Consider the following 23,345-nt stretch of genomic DNA (forward strand, 5'->3'; position numbering starts at 1 on the left):
GTGTAGAAGAGTGTGTTGTTTTTGGGACATTTGTTGTCAGTGTTTTTATTAATTAGCTATTGATGAGTTAAGATACTACTGTTGGTTATTAAGTCGAAATCGCGAAAAACATTAAGGTAATGGCAAAAGAGTTATTTTTCCGGAATATGAATGAGGTCGTAGAATGAATGAAAATATGGAAAAATTTTAAATTTGTACATTTTTCACAGAAAACTTATGGTCCATTTCACTCGTCATCCAGCATTATTGGCATCTTCCTTGACCTAAAGTCTTAGCTCGTTCAAATGTTGGTAGTATATAACTGTAACCTTTAGCGCGATTATGTTTACATTTCAAACAATTAAAACTATAGATTCCATGTATTCGTATTAGGCTGTAACTTTTTTGTCGGAAAGGTGAATCCATACAAAATCTCGTGACGCTTGGTCCACAATTGCGGCCTAGAGATTTGATTCCAATTAACAATGGATGTACGGACACACACATACAGTATCGGCCAAAACTAAAGCACCCCCTCAGTAAATTTTTTTGAAATGATAATTTTTTTATGAAAACTAAATTATAAATTTATTTTTTATTTTTCTTTTTATTTATTTATATCTTTATAATTGAAAAATACAAAAATAAGGAGATCAGAATTTAGTAAACAAAAGTTAAAATTCAAAAATCATTTTAGGTCGCAAATATAAGCGGACAAAACTAAAGCACCCCCCCCCCCATTTGAAGTACAGCAAAAACTATTGAAATCAATATTACGTTGCTTATCCTCTATTCTGGATGACACAATCACATCTTTTAGGCATAAAGGATACTAAATTATTAATTACTGCAGGCGAAATAATTGATTTTCGGAAAATTTAGCTTGAATCCTCAAAATACTGAAAATCGGAAGGTACCGTTATATGGAGGCTATACCCAAACGTGGACCTAGGTTCACGATTTTTGGTGGATATGTTTTGTGACCACTAAGAACCCTAAGTACCAAATTACAGCTTATTAAGTAGGAAAATGTGGCTTAAATATCCGAAATACCGAAGATCGGAAGGTACCGCTATAAGGAGGCTATACCAAAACATTAGCCGATATTGTTCATATTCATCCAAAAATGATGCTACAGCATTCTCTGGTCAAATACTAAATCCCTTAGGTTTAAAAATTACCAAAAGAACGAATTGCAAAAGAACGATAGACGCCGGCTTATTCAGTCGACGACCAGCAAAAAACCTTCCGCCTCCATGTTTTACAGCTTCGATATGAAAGGTTTTTTTTGCTGGTCGTCGACTGAATAAGCCGGCGTCTACCGTTCTTTTGCAATTCGTTCTTTTGCAGAGTTATGCCCTCAGCCTGTGTGGATAGAAAAACCTTGTTTCCAAAAAAAAAATATGTATTTAGGTGGGTATTCAAAATGTTGAGCGTATGAACCGCAAAAGTATGGATAGGATTAAAGCTCAAAAATTTGCGGCTTTTTATCACACTAGCCTACGAAAAACATAATATCGCTGTAAACAGGGCTACTAGGAAAACTTTCGGTAAAAATGTCCAAAGGATCCTCGAACAGTCCTTAACCACACAAAAATGTTGAACATTTGTGTGGGTGGTACCACAAGGATTGGACAGATAGGGCCCAAATTTGAACATAAACTAAGTTTCGACAATAAGAGATCCAAAGTTTGGACCAAATCGGTTGCTAGTTCTATGAGAAATCGCGCGTTCCATTTTAGCGAATATTTTCGAACTTTTATGGGGGAGGTACCGGAAGGAGTGGATCTATAAGCACCACCTTCGAACTACATGATATTCGAAGAAATATTACAATATCCAAAGTGTGAAGTGTGGACGAAAGCAGTATTCTGTTCGAGCTCTCCAGCCACGACATGTGGACATGTGGGCTGTTTTCTCAAGAAGTATGGACTTGCCCCTAAAAAACTTTTACCGTCGTAATTGAGGCAGCGAATGCAAGTTGCTTCAACAAAAATCAAAGTGATTCGAGAGCAGGTTTTAAAGTGAATTTATCCAACATTTTTGTGGGGGGTACCTGAAGGTGTGGACAAATATAGTCCATATTCGAACCTGATCTATATCTGGTAGATATATTAGGATGTGTAAAGTATGGACCAAATCGGTTACTCCCTTCAAGAGTTATCGTGAGCACAAATCTTCCGAACATTTTCTAACTTTTGTGTGGGAGGTACCGGAAAGAATGGACCGATATAACCCATCTTCGAACTTAAACTAAGTTTGGACAAAATATTGCGAAAGCCAAATTTTGGACAAAATCGGTTCATCCGTTCGAGAATTATCGTGTGCACCAGCCAGACAGACGGACGGACATTGCTAAATCGACTCTAAATTATTTGAAACACATTTCGTCCTAACATAGTCCCGGCCACACTAGAGTAATTTCAATGAAATTTTGACATGAAACTTTGCATTTTTTGCGAAAAATTCATAATTTCAAGAAACTAGTGTGCACGGTTTCATGTGTTCTGCAATTTTGCTTTGTTGCAATATTCGTATGATATAAACAGACAGTTTTATTTTACATTTTCTTTTACTTTCATGTCAAAATTTCAGTGAAATTACTCTTAGTGTGGCCCGGGACATACCTGGGGTCTAAGACCGTTATTTCCATGAGGCACATTTTGCCCGTATGAAAGTGTATATATTCTCGTTAGCAAAAATTCTGAGGGCATAAAAATAAAAGAAAGAAGGAAGCAAGGCAAGAAAGACAGGCGACGAGGTTGCTTATGTACCAAGGCCTTAATTGTTCTAGCTGTTTACTGCTTCCTCGATCTCATACTGGCTAAACGTCAGCTTTGTTATCAGTTCTACTGGACACAGCAGCCTGAAAAAATTAACTTTTCGTAAACATACATTGTTTTATATGTTACCAGACTTCCTAGTTCGTCACTAGATGAGGATGATGTTCACAAACCAATTTTTATTCAGATTTCTGTAGAGCTAATAGCTTAACTTCCTTGTATGGAGTTGCCTAGCCAAACCAAGCCGTACATTGGACCAAAGGTCAACCACTCAAAGATTGGATGGTCATCTTGACAACCAATAACAACCGCATATGCGCCCATTGGGATCAGGCTTGTCGATGATTGCTAGCCGTAGACCATCTGTGAGGCAGTGCGTCGTGCAGTATTGTCAAAATGCTTCGGGTTTGACAAGATGTGCTGATGGAATGGAGGATTTTGGTCTCTCCAGTAGTGATATTTTCATTAACCTTCCTCGTCACCAAGCAAACGACGCAAGCGACAGCACTTGGGGTGCTGACAAAGAAACCTTGTTGATCTCTTACAAAGCAATAGGCCGATCTGCGGTAAGCTTTGTGGCGCCAGCATGGTATGCAAATTTTTGCGTTACGCAGTGGAAGAAGATTCAAAGCTGCCAGAATGCCACCTGAGGACCGCAACAGTGTGACCCCTCATAACACCAGTGGACCATCTTCATGAGTAGGCGAAGGTTTTACCGATGCGTCAGCGCAACGAGATATTGATGCTGTACCTGCTTGGGTGGGATGGACAGGCATCCACCACCCAGACAAGTCTGGAGAGACCTTCATGATATAGAGCATAGATGAACAAAATTAGCACTCGTCTTCATGTTTTCGTATGATTCACCTTACAAATGCTCTCTTCGTGTTCATCATTTATCTAGAGAGAGAGGTAAAAGCTATAAACGAGAACCTATAGACCAACGAGCCTATCAGGAAGGCTTGGATAGCATTCACACTGACACGGTTGAACAGGTAGTATAGAGATACAGTGTGAATGCCGTACCACTCCCCATCCACAGCAGTAGAAGAACGCCAGCTACCAGTTAAGATGAGGATGATGCAGCCGCCTCAATTTGTATTGGGCCCGAATCGACACGATAACCAACACATTCCCGGCACTGGATTTGGAACCACACGACACGCTGCATTTGTTTAGCTGCCCAGATAATCCACTCATCTGTCTCCTAATTCTTTATGGACGCAACCAGTCAAGATTGCAGAATGTTTGAGTTTGGATACAGAGAATCCAGAAGCTTATAACTGAAATAATACACGAACGAAAATATATGCGTTGCTACAACAACGGAAGCGAATGGACCGATTGTGACAGTGTCAATTTCTTCGCGACAGGATGCTGCTCCTCGAATAAGGTCATTCCTCTTCACAACAACTGATTGTGATTTTTAATTGGTCGACTGAGGACAGGCGACTTTCGAAGCAGTTGACGCTGTCACAGACCCAGCATTTGCACCTGCGTCGGATGGTTTGTCTATGGTTGCTGGTTAACTCACTTCCATCACCCTTTGCCGGGGGTTTGGAATTGATGCAGATGAGAAGCCAGATGAAACCGTCCCACAGGATTTGGATTCCCTCTTTGCCTTTTTTGGTTTCTTCTCTGGTGCCACTTATTCGCCTAGGACGAAGAAGAATTCTTATTTGTACAATAAGTTTCCCAGATTGTTTTGTAACAGTGTTTATTATTGTATGTTTGTGTGTTCGTTCTTCTGTTCAATCTGGCTCTTCGATGGGATGTAACCACAGATCCACTGGAGTTAAATGAGTAGATTTGAAAGGGTAGTTGAAAATATGCAGTGTGTTGTGCGGGCCCATGCCGCATGCTGGGCGGATGTTTTGCGCGGTGCCATCGATCTTTGCCTTATAAGAATTAAGGTGACAGTAATATCCCGACCTCTATATAGATGGTGAAGATCCTTGATCTTGATGTGCCTGAGTGTGTCGGGCATACCCATCCGATGGTAATTGGGATAGCTCTCAAGGTATCACCCGAGCAAGTACTGCAGCGAAAACATGTCATTGTGTTACTGTACTGGAAGAATCTCTGCCTCCTCATGTAGATGGTCCACTGCAGAGATTAGAAGGCACGCTGTTGCTGTTCTCAGGGCGGCAATTTTGCGTGCTGTCGAGTGTGACCCCTAGAATTTTGGTTCCGATAGGGCTTCCTCCTGTTCGAGAGGTGGGAATTTCGCTGACAAGAAGTACGCTCTTACTTGCATGAGAATAGTCCCTCTCGAACCCATTGTGTTGTGCGTAGCCGCCTTGGACGAATGAGTATCACTATTTGAACAAGAGGTTTCCTCGGTATTCACCCCTCTCGATAGGGCTTCCTCCTGTTCGAGAGGTGGGGATTTCACTGACAAGAAGTACGCTCTTAGTTGACGTCCTCGCTTTCTGTCGGGGCCTGTGTGCAGATAACATTAACGTTGGAGAATTCTCTTGTATCATGTTGTTTTGTACTTTTTGTATGTTCGCTTTGATGCTTAATCTGACTCTGGCTTTATCTCCAGGTCTATGTTAAGGTTGCTAATATGGGGGTTCTCTCTTGTAACATTGGAATCTATCTCTCTAGACCATGAAGATAACTCTTAACATGCTTGATTATTGGGGGTCCTATACACCACCGTGGTGCAATGGTATGCACACCCGCCTTGCACACTAAAGGTCGTAGGTTCGATTCCCCGGCCAGGCAACATCAAAAACTTTCAACGGTCGCAAAATACCTCTTAGTAATGATGGCGACATTTTCCTCTACAAGTGGTGTCTTAGGACACGCCGTTCGGACTCTGCTATAAACAGTAGGTCCCTTATCATTGAGCTAATATGAATCGGGGTGCACTCATTGATATGAGAGAAGTCTTCCTCATGGGATGTTTGTGGAACAATTTGTTATTATTATATGGTGATTACGACGATTCTCACTGTTACATCCGAGCAAGTACTGCAGGGAGAGCATGCTAGTGTAGTAACATACTGGAAGAATCTTCTTTCCTTCATGGAGGGGGGGGGGTAATAATGTTGCAAATCTCAGGTCGTTCTGATAGGTTTGAATCCCAGCAAACTTTCAAGGAAGGGGTTCCATGCGATGACGTGATTTCATGGCATCTTTTGCATTGGTTCAAACGAAGTCGTGAAAGATCCGATCTTTTCATCAGCATTTGAACCTATGCAAAGGAAGTGGTGAAAGATCCGATCTTTTCATCAGCATTTGAACCCATTCCATCGATCCAATAGGGATGAAATTTGTGTTTTTATTTATATAATTTTTTCTAAATTATAAGATTAATTATTTACAATAGGCTTGATGTTGTCGTAATGATGTCATTGCAAAGGTTTGGTGGAAATGGCATGCCAAAGCATTGGTGAAAATGACATGTGAAAGCATTGGTGTAAATGACATGCTTTGGACCCAAAAATGAATAAAATCTTTTTCATCGACGAAGATGCTAAAAAGATGACATGCCAGCTCACTTACACCCATGATTGAATGTCATCTTTGGCATCGAACATTTTGCTGGGATATTATTCCATCGCGTAGCACTTGTTTTCGCCGACTACACTGGCACTTGACAACCTATGCGGTCAAAGTTTGATCTATCGCGTTACATGTGGTCAACAAATGTATTTGTTTGTTTTGTTTTTTCTTTTTACCTTTTTTAAAGTTGAGTTTTTACCTCGACTTCTCTAAGCCCATTTTAAATCCCGAAAGCGCTCCATTGTGATGAATGGCATTTTATTGCTCAAGGTTCCTCGTCTGCAGGATAGGTGAAGGTTAACAGTAGGGTAGGAGAGGCTATGTATTCCCCCTACTACCTGTATACCTCCTCCCGTAAAGGCCAAGAAAATCAGAATCTGTTATTTTTGTATGACCCTTCAAAATTCGCTTAGTATCAGAAACAATCATTATATGTTTTTTCTTTAATAACCTTCTGAAAGTTTAACACCCTATACATACCAACCAACAATTATCTATAATCTGATATTACTTAATTTAGAACCAAAAAAGTAGATCAATGTCTATCGCGGAATCAGGGTCTCTCTATACATAATGTTTTTTCGTTTTTGATAATAACATGTGACGCTGGTGTCCGACTGACAAAGACAAAGAAATCTTAAAAATGCGTCAGCAAATAAAATCAGGTAAAATTCAACAACACAACAAATAAACAATAAAAAAACACTATGCAAGTTCAAATTGATAAGAACACCGCGAACATCAACGCTGGACAATAGTGGTGCTACACGTGTTTTCCCATATAGTAGCAACCTTATTATCACAATAATTCCAGCACTTTGTAGTCAATCAATACTAAATTTGAATAAATCCAAAAGTGATTTATCGTCTAAGGCTAATTGTGGTTGATTATGATAAACAACGTTGCAATTTTTTTCTCTGCTGTTGTTTTGCCTAGTCCTCCTAATCCATATGACCATAAACTTATTCGGTATGGTCTCTTTTTGTATCTACTACTTGTTGTGTATTTGTGTGTGGCGTTTATATGATTGGCATTGTCATGCAAATAATGTTTATGGAAGACACTTTCATGACAACATCCCCATGTCCCTTGTTTTGTGTGTATGCGTCTGTGTGTAGTAATGAAATCTAAATAAAAATTAAACCACATTTTTATCCAGCAATATGATAATATTTTTGTATGTAAATATATACTACATACTCACTCTAGTGTATGTACAAATTAATAAATCTACAAAAGATAAGACAAGTCCAAATCCAACTGGAGGAGATAAAAAAGTTGGCGAAATGTTAATTTTGCAAAAGTACAATTTTTTAATAAGAATTAATGTGAAAATAATAGGCGTTTGAGTGTGACACATTTGATATGGGAAATTATTAACTTGTGATGAGAAGAACTTGTAACGAGAGAGGATTTCAAATGACAATTTGTTGATTCGGTTTTCTTGGATCTTCTTCGCAATTTGACGAATTGTTGTTTATATCGAAGGATGTATTTTAACCAAACGTACTCTGGTTAGATCTGTGAAAATGCTAATCAATCCTGCCTGATATGATTGTTGTAACATTAGCTTTGTTCCCCACTTTTTAATAGTAAAACTCGTAAAGGAAAGAAAGAGAGAAAAATTGTTCTCACACAAAAGTTTTTACTTTTCAAAAAGTTCGGGAAGGCAAAAATTGAAAAAGCTGGAACAAATGTCAAAGTCGGCGTACCAGCCAATCAGACCCCGGCATCCATGTTACTATTTTTTACACGCTCAAATTTGTCGAGAAAAAAGTTTTTAAAGAGAGCGTCATTTTTGTTTAAAGAGAAGTGAACATTTTACAACTTTTTTGTGTACGGGAACGGGTTTTCGGGTGTAACAGTCGTAAAAATTTTAAAAATGTTGTAGTTGTGGAACAAAGCTATTATATCGCATCATTGTACGTTAACTTTCTTTATTTTGCTCTAGCTATATCTGCAGGTATAGCAATGTGAATGTCTTGAATAGTGTTATCGATTATTGTAATATTTAGAATTTGGAAAAATTTAGACGGCTACACCATCCCGATCGTAGTTAAAGCAAATCTGTTCTGGTTTGCCGTGGCAGCTGACGCACCTCAGCTGGATTAGATGGGTGACTTATGGCATCTGCGACTGCATCCGTGTTAATGATATTTAAACTTGCTTATTGATCTAGGGGTTCTCTGTTGTAACGTTGGACCTCTTTTTCTAGATCATGAAGATCCCTCCAGACATCCCTGGGTGGGGGTCCTATCGACCATATGGTGATTAGAATATATATTCTTGATCGGGATGAAATTTAGAGTCTATATAGCCATGTCCGCCTGTTGTAATCACTCTACACGGTGCGCCTGAACAATATAAGGAGGCGATACAATCAGTGCATTGTCCCAATTTGAACTTCTATATCTCAAAAACAGTAAAACCTACGAAAATATCATAAAGGTCAATATTGTAGAGAATTTTCACTGCTACAATATTTTTTCCAAGGCGAATTGAGGCTGTAGTCTTCATTTGTTGTCAAAATTTTTTGCGCGATATATCCACAAAATGTAAAAGAAAAGTAAATATGTTGTACACAAATATTTGCTCTGTTCCAGAACCTGGAAGAAGCTACTATTTTTTACTACGATAACATTTTTTCCTTTATGTTATCGGAAAAAATAGTAAAGATCAGTAGATTCTTGCAGTTGTGGAACAGACCAATTCTTTATTTACTATTTGTTATTTATTTTTGATTAAAAATATGTTTTGACAGCAAATGAAGACATCAGTTGGTATTATTGTATCACCTTCTTTCTTGCACCATGATTTTCTCTAATCCTATTTCCATAGGACTTGCGGTTTCCAAGCAAAATCATGTATACATAAAAAACCACAGAAATGTGAACTTTGACCGTGATTTATTTAAAAAGCGCTCCGGCGATTTTTTATTTTTTACATCTATGAAACTTCCATTTAAAGCTGGTTCAAGCGCACCGTGTCGCAATAATTGAGCTAGAACAGTATATTTTTGCGCCCAAGTATGTTTTTCCATGGCCTATATCGGCCCCCATATACCGGTACATGCCAATTTTCGGTATTTTGAGGATAAAGAGGCTAAAGAGGGTATTTACACTTCGATACGACCAAAAATGTGCCTCATCGAAATAATGGTTTTATACCCCAAGTATGTTTGGACGAAATGTGTTTCAGACAATTTATAGTCGATTTAGCAAAGTCCGTCCGTCCGTCTGCCTGTCTGTCTGGCTGGTTGGAGCGCACGATAACTCTCGAACAGATGAACCGATTTGGCCAAAAAGTTGGCAATCGCAATATTTAGTCCAAACTTAGTTTAAGTTCGAAGATGGATTATATCGGTCCACTCCTTCCTGTACCTCCCCCACAAAAGTTCGAATATGTTTGGAAAATTTGTACGCACGATAACTCTTGAAGGGAGTAAATGATTTGGTTACTTGGTTACCAAACTTAGATGAAGTTCCAATATGGAATCCATCGGTCCACGCCTTCGGGTACCTCTCACACAAAATTTTGGAAAAGTTCAGTTTAGGACCTGCTCTCGAATCGTTTTGATTTTTGATGTAGCCATTTGTATTCACGGCCCTCCATACGACAGTACAAGTTTCATCAGGGGCAAGCCCATACTTCTTGACAAAATAACCTGAAAGGTGCAAAAAACCCATATGACACCGTGTATAGTTGTCGGAGCGCAGCATAACTCTCCGACGGATCTGCCTATTCGGTCCAACATTTAGCCTTCGCAATATTTTGTGCAAACTTAGTTTAAGTTCGAAGATAAGCCATATCGGTCCACTCCTTCAGGTACCTCCACCACAAAAGTTCAAAAATGTTCGGAAAAATTTTGCGTATGACAACTCTTGAAGGGAGTGACCGATTTAGTCCATACTTTGCACATCCTAATATATCTACCAGGTATAGATCAGGTTCGAATATGGACTATATTTGTCCACTCCTTCGGGTACCTCCCACACAAAATTTCGGATAATTTCACTTTAAGACCTGCTCTCGAATCAATTTGAGTTTTGATGAAGCAACTTCCATTCACTGACCCACTTACGATGGTACAATTTTTTCAGGGGCAAGTAAATACTTTCTGAGAAAATAGCCCGAAAGTTGTAAAAATCCCTATGACACCATGTGTAGTGGCTGGAGCGCACTATAGCACTCGAAGTAGTCAACGGATTTGATCCAAAATTTGGCTCACAGTTTCAATTCACATAGGCTGAGGGTATATCTCTGTCGGCAAAGCCGACTGATAATTTTTTAATTGTTTAGCTGTAATTTTGGCATTTGAGGTTCCTATCGACCAAAAATTGTCAACATAGATCCAGGTTTTTGTATAGCCTCCATATAACGGTACCTTCCGATTTTCGGTATTTTGAGGATTTTAGCTAAATTTTTTGACCGAACTACCTGTAATTTAACATTTAAGGTTCCCAGTGGTCACAAAACTTCTCTAAAAAAATTTCGCCATAGGTCCATATTTTGGTGTAGCCGATTTTCGATATTTTGAAAGTTTAGCTACTTTTTGACGTTTGATGTTCCCAGTGGTCACAAAACATCACCACCAAAAATTTTTATAATAGGTCCATGTTTTGGTATAGTCTCCATATAATGGTATCTTCCGATTTTCGGTATTATGAGGATTTTAGCTATAATTTTAACCGAACGATCTATAATTTGACGTGTCCCAGTGGTCACACCATCTCTCCACTAAAAATTGTAGTTCCCATATAACGGTACCCAGTAGTCACAAAACTTCTCCAAAATTAAAAATTGTCATGTTGGTGCATGTATAGGACCCATATGACGGTACCTCCCGATTGAAGAAATCGCAAGTCAGACTGCCTTGGTTATTCCTCTTCTTCAACATATTATTTGAAGTAAACCTTACGAAGTGCATAGGTGGTCTTAAAAATTCACCAATTGGTATATCCATTGGATAAGATCCACTCCAAGCTAGTTCATCAGCTAATTTCGGATACGAACGAAAAAAAGTTTACATTACACGTTCTTCAATCATGGATCACTCGTGGATTTATGATCCATGACATATGTATATAGTCACGGTGTGACCTGTGAGTCTGTAGTGCGATTCTCTAACTCATTTTTTGAGTAACATTAAAACTCAAAATTATGAATGAAAAGTTATAATAAAAGTTGACAACATTATTGCTATCGGTAGAACTTTACGACTACTTTTTACTGGCCGCTAAATTGCCGAATAATATCGTCAATTGCAGAATTTATAAACATTTTAATTTTACCGATATTTGTCGGTAACTCAAAAAATGAGTTAAAGAATCATACAACTGGACCCCAGTCATCTAACCAGCATTCCTGATAACTGTACTCTCAGCTTCAAAGATGCTTCCGTTCTATTTAAGCTTATACGAGTTTTTTTCTCGCCGTAGACATCGACATCATTTTCAGTCCAAGTTTCAGTCTCGGTTTCGGATGTTATGGGGATTTTTTTTTTTTTGACTAATTTAGCTGTCGAAATTTTTTCATAAATTGCATTCTGTCTAGGAAGACTAGGCCGATGGTTTCATTTTATCCACGAATGCATCTGCTGAAGTGAATGTGGCATTCATTTTGTCCTCAGATAAGACTGACATTTAGGCCACTACTACGTAAGCCACTGTGGTGCCACATGTTCGCCTTGAACTCAGAAGGTCTGCGGTTCAATCCCTGACCAGAACTTAAAAATTTTCGGCTGTGACAAACCCCCCTCAATGTAATGCTGGCTTACATTTCCTGAGTATTTCAGCCATGAAAAACTTCTCTACTAGTGGTGTCGTAAGACTCTGCCATAAAACGTAGGTCCCATATCATTGATCCAATATGAATCGGCGTGCACTCATTGATATGAGAGAAGTCTCCCTTGGCCATTCGGGAATGTATGTATGTACTATGTTGTGTAACCCAAGGTTGCCCCCTTCCTGAACCGTGGGGGGATACACTTTGAATGTTCCCGAAGGAACATAAAAGAGATTTTCTCTTGATCGCCGAGTCCAAACGGCTCATCGAACATAAAACGATACCCCTTATAAAGAGATGCTGATATATTCTGAAATGGCTAGAATGGTGCTAAAATATTCATAAATGGCCAGCTTAGCCACCATCTAAAAATGTAATTATTGGGTATGTGATGGAAATCTATTTCGAGCGCAAAGCGAGTCAAAAACGACTGTAGGTGTGACGTATGTATGTACATTTTCCGATTTCGAATTGTTTTCGATATCGGTTTCATATTCCATTGTGTTCTATGGAAAACTTGATCAAAACAATGTGTGATGCAATCCGAGAATCGTTTATTTTTCTCGTTTTGAAAACGGTCATATTTTTGTGGTCGATTTATAAACGATGTAATGAACTTTGAGAATTTTTAGGATAAAACACTTTGAAATTTAAACACGGATATAGAATAGATAAATTTACATTTATTTTCCTTATTTTTGGTATATTTTGTTGCAAAAATATTTGATAATTCGATAAAAAAGCACAGATAAAAAAATCTGCTTTTAACATGTTTGTTTCCAAATTGGCTAACACAAGCTTACATTGCAGTTACACATGCCAGTAAATTGGTGCCAGTTGAGTACATATATTATACTCGAAAATGCCGAAAAAGCGTTCGACTGGCATGCAGTGTTCTTGTGTGTTTACACATGCCAGTGCAAGTTCAATTTCAAAATTATTTTAAGCCGCATATAACACACAAAATTGCATTATATTTCAGATTCAAACCCCAATTCACAACATATTTTATTATTTTTATTTTATTTCGTTTTAAAACGATTGTTTTCAATCATAAACATTATGAATCTGGTATTGCCGTCTTTTCAGTATTTTATAATCCCAGAGGGGAAATTATTTGTCAACCTGTATTTTTATGAAAAACATCAAAATTATGTCTTTATTTACCACTAATATATTGCAGATACCGAAAATTATTATTTGTATTTCATATCCTTTTTGAAAATATGCATAAAATCTTTGCATTCTTAAAAGAAACAAAAATGTACATGGATTAAAAATAGTCTCGGCAACTCTTTTTCCATTTTCGACATATCACTGGCAGCCAGTTCAAAATTTTGATGGCATGAAAAATCTGGTGCCAGTGGAGTCGACAATTCAAAAAATGTAATTGTGGTAGTACAAGTAAAAAAGTATCAGTCGGCTTTGCCGACAGAGATATACCCTCAGCCTGTGTATATTTAAACAATTTTTCCCAAAATACGTACGTATTTAGGGGGTTTTAAAAATTTTTGGTGGTTTGAACAGACAAAATGGATCGACATTGACCGTTATGGATGTGGATCTCCAGCCACAACATATGGTGCCATAGGGGGTTTTTACACTCATCGGGCTGTTTGCTCAAGAAGTATGGACTTGCCCCTAAAAAACTTTTACCATCGTAAATGAGGCAGCGAATGCAAGTTGCTTCAAAAAAATTCAAAGTGATTCGATATCAGGTCTTAAAGTGAACTTATCCGAAAATTTTGTGTGGGAGGTACCGGATGGAGTGGACAAATATAGTCAATATTTGAACCTGATCTATATCTGGTAGATATATTAGGATGTGTAAAGTATAGACCAAGAGTTACCGTACGAACAATTTTTCCGAACATTTTTGAACTTTTGTGGGGAAGGTACCTGAAGGAGTGAACCGATATGGCTTATCTTCAAACTTAAACTATGTTTGGACAAAATATTACTAAGGCCATATTTGGACCGAATCGGCAGATCCGTTCGAGAGTTATCTTGCGCTCCAACCACCTCACACGGTGTCATAGGGGTTTTTTGCAACTTTCATGCTATTTTCTCAGGAAGTATGGACTTGCCCCTGATGAAACTTGCACCGTCGTATGAAGGGCAGTGAATACAAGTTGCTAAAACAAAAATCAAAGCGATTCGAGAGATGGCCCTAAACTGAACTTTTCCGAAATTTTGTGTGGGAGGTACCCGAAGGAGTGGACCTATTGAGACCATATTGGTACCTCATATTACTCTGATAGAAAGTTTACGCTATACAAAGTATGGACCAAATCGGTCACTCCCTTCAAGAGTTATCGTGCGCACAAACTTTCCGAACATTTTCGAACTTTTGTGGGGGAGGTATCGGAAGGAGTGGACCGATGTAGCTCATCTTCGAACTTGAACTAAGTTTGGGCAGAATATTACGAAAGCCAAAATTTGAACCGAATCGGTTCATCCGTTCGAGAGTTATCGTGCGCTCCAGCCAGCAGGACAGACAGACAGACGGACAGACAGACGGACGGACATGGCTAGATCGACTCCAAATTGTCTGAAACACATTTCGTCCAAACATACTTGGGGTCTAAAACCATTATTTCGATGAGGCACATTTTCATCGTATCAAAGTGTATATACCCTCCTTAGCCTAAAGGCTGAGGGTATAAAAATATTGTGTATGTATTGAATTTTTCGAACTGTCACTGGCATGTGTAAACGCTGGGTTAATATGTTGTTTTCACTGTTTGTAGTTCTCATGTAATAGGGCAAGAATTTCGGCACTTAATTTGAAGAACACAAATTTATTTTATTTCTTATTAATTTTTATCGGTTTTGCCATCGCCAAGACTAAAAAGGTGTTTTTATTTCTATTTTTCTTCTTTCAACTACAAAGTAGGGGTCACTAGTCTATTTTTTGATTGTGGAAATTCAGTGAAATTGAAACATCGTGGAATTGAAATTCGATGCGGTTCCCATCACATCTAAAAACAATCCACTCGTTTTGGGCAAATCGTTTTCATACCAAATCGATTCGAAACTCATCACATGCCTGTATATTTTTGCGAGGGATAAAACCGCTGACGTTCTATATGCAACGCGATGATGGTAACATCTGTTCCATGGTACCTACGGTAGCGCAAAACAAACCACAAATTGTAACAAAATCCCCCTCAACTCTATTCATACAAAGGTCAATGTTCCATGTGGGGAACAAAACAAAATACTCCTACTTACACATACAAATGTGCTCTACTGAGATTTTTATTCTTCCGCATTTTATAACCATTTTTATTTTATTTTACAACACGTGAATCATCTAAAATTATCTTTAAGCGTTCATTTGCTCTTTCATACACCCACAATATAAACGCAAATCAAGTATTTTTATAAACATTAAGTTATGTTACCAAGGCATCATCATCGCGCTTATATTTGATTGATATGAAGAATGACGGTGAACTTTACAACAGAACATCGTATCAGGCATAATTTGTTGTGTTCTCTAGCACAAACAAGACGCCAAATAATATATTCAACAAATCGAAATGATTTATAATAATATAGCCAACTAACCAACCAGCCAGAGCCACCTTATCAAACAAAATTACTCAGATGGGTGAGTCATGTTAAAATGTACCCAAAGGTCTATCGACTGACTTTATGTTGTGTAGCAGCGAGGAGGTGGAGTAGTTAATGCTTGTGTAATTTTGTGCTTTGTTTTATTTTAAGCTGTGCTATATCGGCGGAAACATTGCGAATACATACTCACAAACCTTGAATGCATTTTGGTCGATGTGCCTGTATGTGATGTAAGTGAGCCTGCAATTACACGCGCTTGGATTTGCCATTGGGATGGATTTTCTTCTTCTTTGTGTGATGGGGATTTTGATATTTGTTGATGTTGTTGTTGAAATGTTACTTTAATGCCTTTCTTTTCACTACTTATATATTCACATGTTTTCTCCATATTTTTTCTCTGTTAGGTTTTTCTTTTCATTTCTATTAAATTCACATCATCATCATTTCAACTAACTTTTGTTTCTTTATTTTTTTCGCTTCTTAAACTTGCAATATGTTGACTATGTTTGCCACATGTCTGGCTACAAGCAAACTAACTGCATACACTAAAAGGAATTACAAGAGGCAAAGATTAAAAAATATATTTAAGGATTTTTACAATCGATTATGGATAGCAACCTAACTCCAGTTTCGTTGCCGACAGCAAATTTAATAATACAATTTTTCATTTCCGCATAGAAATTCATACTTTTTTACAATTAAGTCAATATCTAAAGGTTCAAAACAATGATGCTGAATGAATTCGATACAAATTTCTGTCATTTTGCCCATTTTAAGTGTATGATTTTCTCCTCTGGCAACGCAACCACAACGATTTGCTTCAACGTTTGTTCCCTTCGAGAGTAATCGTAAGCACAATTTTAGAAAAAAAAATATTTCACTTTTTGTGGGATGTACACGAAGGAGTGGACCAATATGGACCAAACTTGATCTAAGTTTTTACGACAGCTAAATTTTGGACCTAATCTGTTAATTCGTTCGAGAGGTGTCGTGCGCTTCAGGCAAACAGATGGGCTAAATCGACTCCAAATTGTCTGAAAGGGATTTCGTCCAAAATATACTTGGGGTCAAACCATTATTTCGATTTTTTGCTCGTATGAAAGTGTGCCTAAAGGCAGGGCGATTCGACCTGTTTCTGAATTCCACGTGCGATTGTCGTCAACACATGTAATTGATTATCCAACGTTACAAACTTAGTTCGATGTCCTCGAACAGAGTGGGTGGAGTGCATGGCGGTATCAAAGACTTTTCATAAGTCGAACGCCACCGACACTATCTTATCGCCTGGCTTCTTATTGACTCCTCCGTTTATAAGTGTAGAGATGGGGTGCAGCGCTGTTATTGTAGCACACAGATGTGTTGGTTCCTCTGTATAATATAATTGTTCCACAAATATCCCAGGCGGGACATAGGAGACTTCTCTCATATCATATTTAGCTCAATGATATGGGACCTACTGTTTATTGCCGAGTCCGAACGGGGTGTCTAAGACACCACTTGTAGAGAAGTTGTACAAGGCTGAAATACTCAGAAAATGTTGCCAACATTACTGAGGGGTATTTTGCTACCGTTCAAAAGGGGTGTCTAAGACACCACTTGTATAGAAGTTGTACAAGGCTGAAATACTCAGAAAATGTCGCCAACATTACTGAGGGGTATTTTGCTACCGTTGAAAAGTGTTTGATGTTGACTGGCCGGGGAATCGAACCCACGACCTTCAGCGTGCAAGCGGGTGTGCATACCATTGCACCACGGTGGCACCCTCGGTTCCTCTGTATCCAGACTCAAAAATTCTGTCACCTGGAATGGAAGCGTCCATAAAGTTTCTGGAGGCAGGTGAGCAGAGAAAGGGTTGGGTATCTTGGCATAAATTCGGGCCAAATAAGAGTTGAGGTCTTCATTGTCCGGATCTTAAGTGGGCTAAAATCACTCGTGTTAGCCTTGGCAGCTGGCGTTCTTCTGTTACGATGGGATGGGTTGTGGTCTCCAAGTACGACATTCAAACTGTATCTTGGTACTGCATAAGTGTGAATAATATCCAAGCCTGCATTGTGTGGAATTTCAGAAAGTTACAGGTTAAACAAATCCGGAGGTATTACCCAGCCTTGTGGTCTCCCCGTTTAACTCTACGGGTTTTGGACATATTGTTTCTGAATTTAACAAACGACTGGTGTCCATACATATAGTTGATTAATCAACGTTTCAAACACGGCTGGAGAGAAGTCTTCTCTATTTTCTTGAACAGTCTGGAATGGTTGACGGTATCGATGGGCTTCGATAGGCGAAAAGCCACCATGACTGTTCGTTCACACGGCATATTCTGACTTTGATCTTTGCTACTGGCGACAGGAGGGAAATCGACCTTTACGATTCTCTTTTGCTTCCTTCCTTGCCTGGCTCAAGTAGCGGGACCACCCTGCCAACTTTCTAGGCTTCTGGTACAATATGGGTGGCTAACGATAAGTTGAGAACACTTGTTACATACTCAACTCCAGGTTCATTCAGTTGCTTAGCCATTACCGTCCATATCCATTACCATCGCATCTGAAGCATCACCCTATTACTCTCGGGGTGCTCTTTAAACTGCCGATTAAAATAAGACGAGCACCTTTTCGGGTCACGCCGTTGAAATTAACAGCCATGGCATGGTTGACAGTATCGAAGGCCTTCGATAGGCCAAGGCCACCATGACTGTTCGATCTCACGGCCTATTCAGACTCCAGAATCTATGCTACTGGCGACAGGAGGGAAATCGCTCTGTACGATTCACTTCTGCTTCCTTCCTGCCAACTTTCCAGACTTCTGGTACAATATGGGTGGCTAACGATAAGTTGAAGACACTTGTTACGTACTCAACTCCGGGTTCATTCAGTTGCTTAGGCATTACCATCGATATCCGGCGTAGGTCCAACGCTTTGGATGATTTCGCGTTTCGCATCTGTAGCATCGCCCTATTACTCTCGGGTTGCTCTTTAAACTGCCGTTTAAAATAAGACGAGCACCTTTTCGGGTCACGCCGTTGAAATTAACAGCCATTCTATCATCCTTCTTTTCCGTATTCGAGATTGATTTACCCGTTGCTTACAATTTACTTAATCCTGTACCAATGTTGCATTGCTTCAGGTGGTCTAGCCTTTTTTCCGCTTACCTTCGCCTTCTTGCCTGTTGACTTCAAGAGTAGAGAACTTACTCTTTGGTCTTCATCGCACGATAACTCTCGAAAGGATCAGCCGATTCGGTCAAAACATTTGGACTTTTTGATATTTTGTCCAAACTTAGATTAAGTTCGAAATGGGCCATATCGGTCCTTTCCTTCGGGTACCTCCCACCCAAATTTGGAAAAAGTGAAGCTTAACAGCCTCGTTATGTATTCGAAACGAAAATGTGTGCGCATGAAACACACCCAAACTTAAGTTTACGAAATATAATTTCCTTTGCATTTCTTCAAAACCGAAAACAAATTTGAAAAAGAAAAACTCAAATTTGGTAGTGTTTCTTACGCATTCATTTTCTTATCGACATACATAAACAGGCCCTTAGAACTCCTCTCCGATTGTTTTGAAATTTTTTCCAGCAGGTTGTCCTTGCGTCTCCCATTGCGACGATACCATTTTTTCCGGGGCAAGTCCATACTTCCTGAGATAATGGCCTAAAAGATACAAGAAACCCTGACTGAACCTAATAAAAATGCAAATCTGCATGACAACTGTCGCATGGAGTTTCAGATTGGTCCAAACTTTGTACATCGTATTATTTCATCCAGTCATATATCAGGTTGGGATGTGGATTTTTCCGTCCCTTTCTTCGGGCGGCACCTCTCACACAAAATTTGAGTAAAGTGCAATTTAAGGACTCGTCCCAGATCTATTTGAAATTTTTGGCAAAAGGTTGTCTGCACGGCCCCCATTACAACGGTACAATTGTTTTCCGGAGTAAGTCCATACTTCCTGAGGTAATGGCCCAAAAGCTCCAAAACGCACTACGGGTACAAAATGGCTAGTATTCAAGATAACTCTCAAACTAATTTTACCATATTAAGTTTAACGTAATTTAATATTTCGAGTACTCATACAAGTTGAACAGCGACTGCAGTGTATTCCAAGCCGAAATCTTCGCGATCAAAATGGCTGCAGAGTTGTTAAAAAGTCTGGATGCAGAAATCTTTGAACCGGTGACTATCTTCGTTGATAGTCAGCCGGCTCTTGTAGGCATCAAATTCTCCAACATTAAGTCTGAGGCCGTTCTTGAGTGTAGAACTGTTAGCCTTGGCAGCTGGCGTTCTTCTGCTGCGATGGGATGGGTTGTGGTCTCCAAATACCGCATTCAAACTGCATCTCCGTACTGCATCAGTGTGAATGCTATACAAGCCTGCTGATAGGCTCGTTGGTCTAGAGTTTCTTGTTTGAGGATCTGAGGATCTCTCCATACAGGTTGAACAGCGACTGTAGTGTATTCCAAGCCGACATCTTCGAGATCAAAATGGCTACAGAGTTGATAAAAAGTTTGGATGCAGAAATCTTTGAACCGGTGACTATCTTCGTTGATAGTCAGCCGGCTCTTGTAGGCATCAAATCCTCCAACATCAAGTCTGAGGCCGTTTTTGAGTGTAGAACTGCTTTGGTGAACCTCACAAACGCTGTCCGACTCTGCTGGGTACCGGGACACTGTGACATTATGGGAAACGAGAAGGCAGATGAACTGGCAAGGCATGGATCCCAATCAACAAGTCTAGCAATCACTGATTCTAACAAACCACCCATATTTCGAGTCCTCTATGAATCAGAAGTTTGCTTACTAACAATTGTTGGTATATGTCAATGATTTGTTATAGCCCCACATTACGGTTCCTACAGATTCCGCTTATTTTGAAGCAAACTCGTAATACAAAATCAATATATGTTATTTACTTTTTTGGTCAAAAGATGGGGGTACATCTCCGTCAGCACAGCTGATGGTTCCTTCCTTCCTAACTTGTTTGCGGACTGAATTGTGACATATTTTCAGCGTTTTACCTTTTTCTCATAATGGCATTCTTCTTTCTTGTTCTTTTTACGTGTACCACCATTTATCTCTCCTCTTGGTCTATGCATATTCCGCTTTATAATTATAATTTTCATTTCTTCTGGGGGTTTTCGCATTTGGGTTGTTGTTGTGTGGCACCAAAAGCTTGTAGCTATTCGTGTTTGACCAATTCTTACATTTCACTTGTTGTGTTTTAGCAGCCATAACATATGTAAGTGTGTCTTGCATTTCTTCTTTTCGTTGGAATATTTTCACGTTTTAATTGAGAAAAGTGTGTCCCCTTTGGTGTTGTTATGTTCGTTCTCATTAGTTGTTGGCGTTGTGTGTGTCCATATGTCCTCTTGGCATGGAAATTAGGTTTTGTTGTATTCAATTGCTTAATATCAATGATTTGCCTGAATGGAAGAGTACAAAAGAAGTGCGGGTGTAACACACATTTTTTTAAAGGTCTTCGTATTCCGGATTGTCTGCACTTCGAACGACCTATAAACAATATGTTAACGGAAATGAAAGCATTTAATTGAGTGGTTTGTAGATGGCATTCAATTCTCCAGGGCTTCCCTTTGTGGAATTTCTATTTCTATAATTTCTAGACCCTAAGTTGTTATATTCATTCCATAGATTACTTCAAAAACTTTTAGAAAGGTTTTATCAATTCTGTGGAAAGAAAACTGGAATTTATACCGAGGTAAAATTGTCGCTTTCAAGAGATTAATAAACTTTATTTAAACTGTGTCATCTTTGCCGTCATTTAAAACAAAAGCAATTTCAGAATGACGGCAATGTTTGCAAAACATTTGAGATCAACAAGTAGATTCTTATCAGTCATTATTTTTTTTAATCGGTATTATACTAAGCCCAAACCATTAATGTAAAATATAACAATAATCTCATAATTTGCTTAATATTTTGTAATTGTTTCATTTTTAACTAACATCATAATTGATTATTTCGTTCATAAACTAATAATTTTTTTTGTGTTTTCTTTGTCTACTTTTAGGAGGAAGAAGAACGCAAAAGACGTGAAGAGGAGCGCATACGTGAATTAAGAAAAGCTGCTACATTTAAAGCACGACCAAATCCCTTTAGACATTAAGATATTATTCGTTTTTTATACATTTGAAATGCAAAAACATAAAAACAAAACAATTTAACAAACCCCCTTAACATATTAGAGATATTATTAAAGAAAGTTGAATTCTTTCGTCAAACGTGTAAAAACATTTAACACATAAACCAACACACACAATATGATAATGTATTTTTTGCAATTATTATAATTTTTTCCTAAAACCACAAATTAACATCTCTTGAAATGGAGAAATATTGTTTATTTGCCTTTTTAGATCTTTTACTATTAAGATATTCCTAAACAAGAACTCAAAACAATAAAATATGCGCTCTTATTTTCTTTTTCTATACCACACCCATCTCACACGTGTACACCCTCTCTCCCTCTCCTTTTTAACTACTAATACATCTTATTATTATTTTATATATCATTAATTTATGTGTATAACAGTTAATTATTTAATGTTTTTATAACAATATTACTATTATAATAAACTTTTTTTTTGCAAAAACACAAATACATACATTTTGAATAATAATTTACTATGTCCAATGTTTTTCGGTTCGATTTTTTAAACTATCCAAGACGCCTATGTCGAAAGACCAAATAGAAAAAAAAAAAACAATTATGAGGTGTTATAAAACCTCAAATTTGTAAAGAGACAACAGAGTCTTTAAGAATGATTTTAAGCTGTTCTCCTGCTACTTTGGCAAATATTTTGCATTTGCAAGACGTAACCCACAAAACCAAAACTTTACAGGAGAAGCAAAAAAACGTTATAAAATTAAAAACTGTTTTATTGAATATTAATCTTATGACGGCGAGTATATGGAATATTATCGATCATATACGAAGGGGAATTAGTAGTGAAACCAAAACCGCTAGTTTTTTTTTAATTTTGGATTGTCATGCTTTGAGTTACCACCCAACACTTTGTAACCCAATCTCAATCATGGCCTTCTAAAAGGTCCATATGTACTTTACATGCCATTAAACGTTCGCTAAAAAAACTTCTCCAAAATGTGTTATTTCGCATTTTGCCTTTATAATACAAATAGTATCCCATAAAAAAGGTAATCTACATTTGTCCACTTTGGAATTCGACGTTGTTTAGACAGGTCAGAGATATAATGGGGCCTATATGATGTAAAAACTAATTTTCTAAATTCCTTTTTTCAACAAAAAACTTAATCAGGCCAATCATGAATATTTCTCTCGGAATTTTCCGCACTTTAAAAAGTGAAATTCTTTTAAAATCTATATTTTAAATGTTTGAAAACTACTAGAATCACTTAATTATGGAATATTCTCGCCGAATAGACAAAAATATTCCCTTTTGGGACATAAGTACTTACTTACTTACATAGTTGGCCCATTACAGAACATTTGTTCCATAGACCGAACTAAGAAAAGATCTCCATTCCTCCTGTTTTTCGCTTGACTTTTTGGAATACCGCGCCTTTTCATTTCTTCATCCACTTGTATGCTCCATCGAAGCTTAGGCCTGCCGATTCTGCGTGCACCGCCATGTGGCATGTATTCATACGCCTTTTTAGCGGGTTCATCATCGCTCATTCTCATGATATGGCCTAGCCAACGCAATCGTTGCATC

The 23,345-nt window shown here is 38.2% G+C and overlaps 1 protein-coding gene across 3 annotated transcripts in view; it reads left to right on the forward strand.

Annotated features, from left to right (window-relative positions):
• The window catches only part of mei-38 (meiotic 38), a 42,594-nt gene extending 20,344 nt beyond the window's left edge, over positions 1-22,250 (forward strand). For all 3 annotated transcript variants that reach the window (XR_012411707.1, XM_073976394.1, XM_073976395.1), the window contains one exon: positions 21,662-22,250. Coding sequence is in view for 2 of the 3 variants with exons in the window: in XM_073976394.1 (XP_073832495.1) it covers positions 21,662-21,757 (96 nt within the window). In the remaining variant the exon portion in view is untranslated. The remainder of the gene's footprint in view (positions 1-21,661) is intronic.
• The last annotated feature ends 1,095 nt before the right edge of the window (positions 22,251-23,345 follow it).

Source organism: Musca autumnalis, unplaced genomic scaffold (genome assembly GCF_047663935.1).
Source record: "Musca autumnalis isolate F117 unplaced genomic scaffold, ASM4766393v1 scaffold_3, whole genome shotgun sequence".
Classification (NCBI taxonomy): Eukaryota; Metazoa; Arthropoda; class Insecta; order Diptera; family Muscidae; genus Musca; species Musca autumnalis.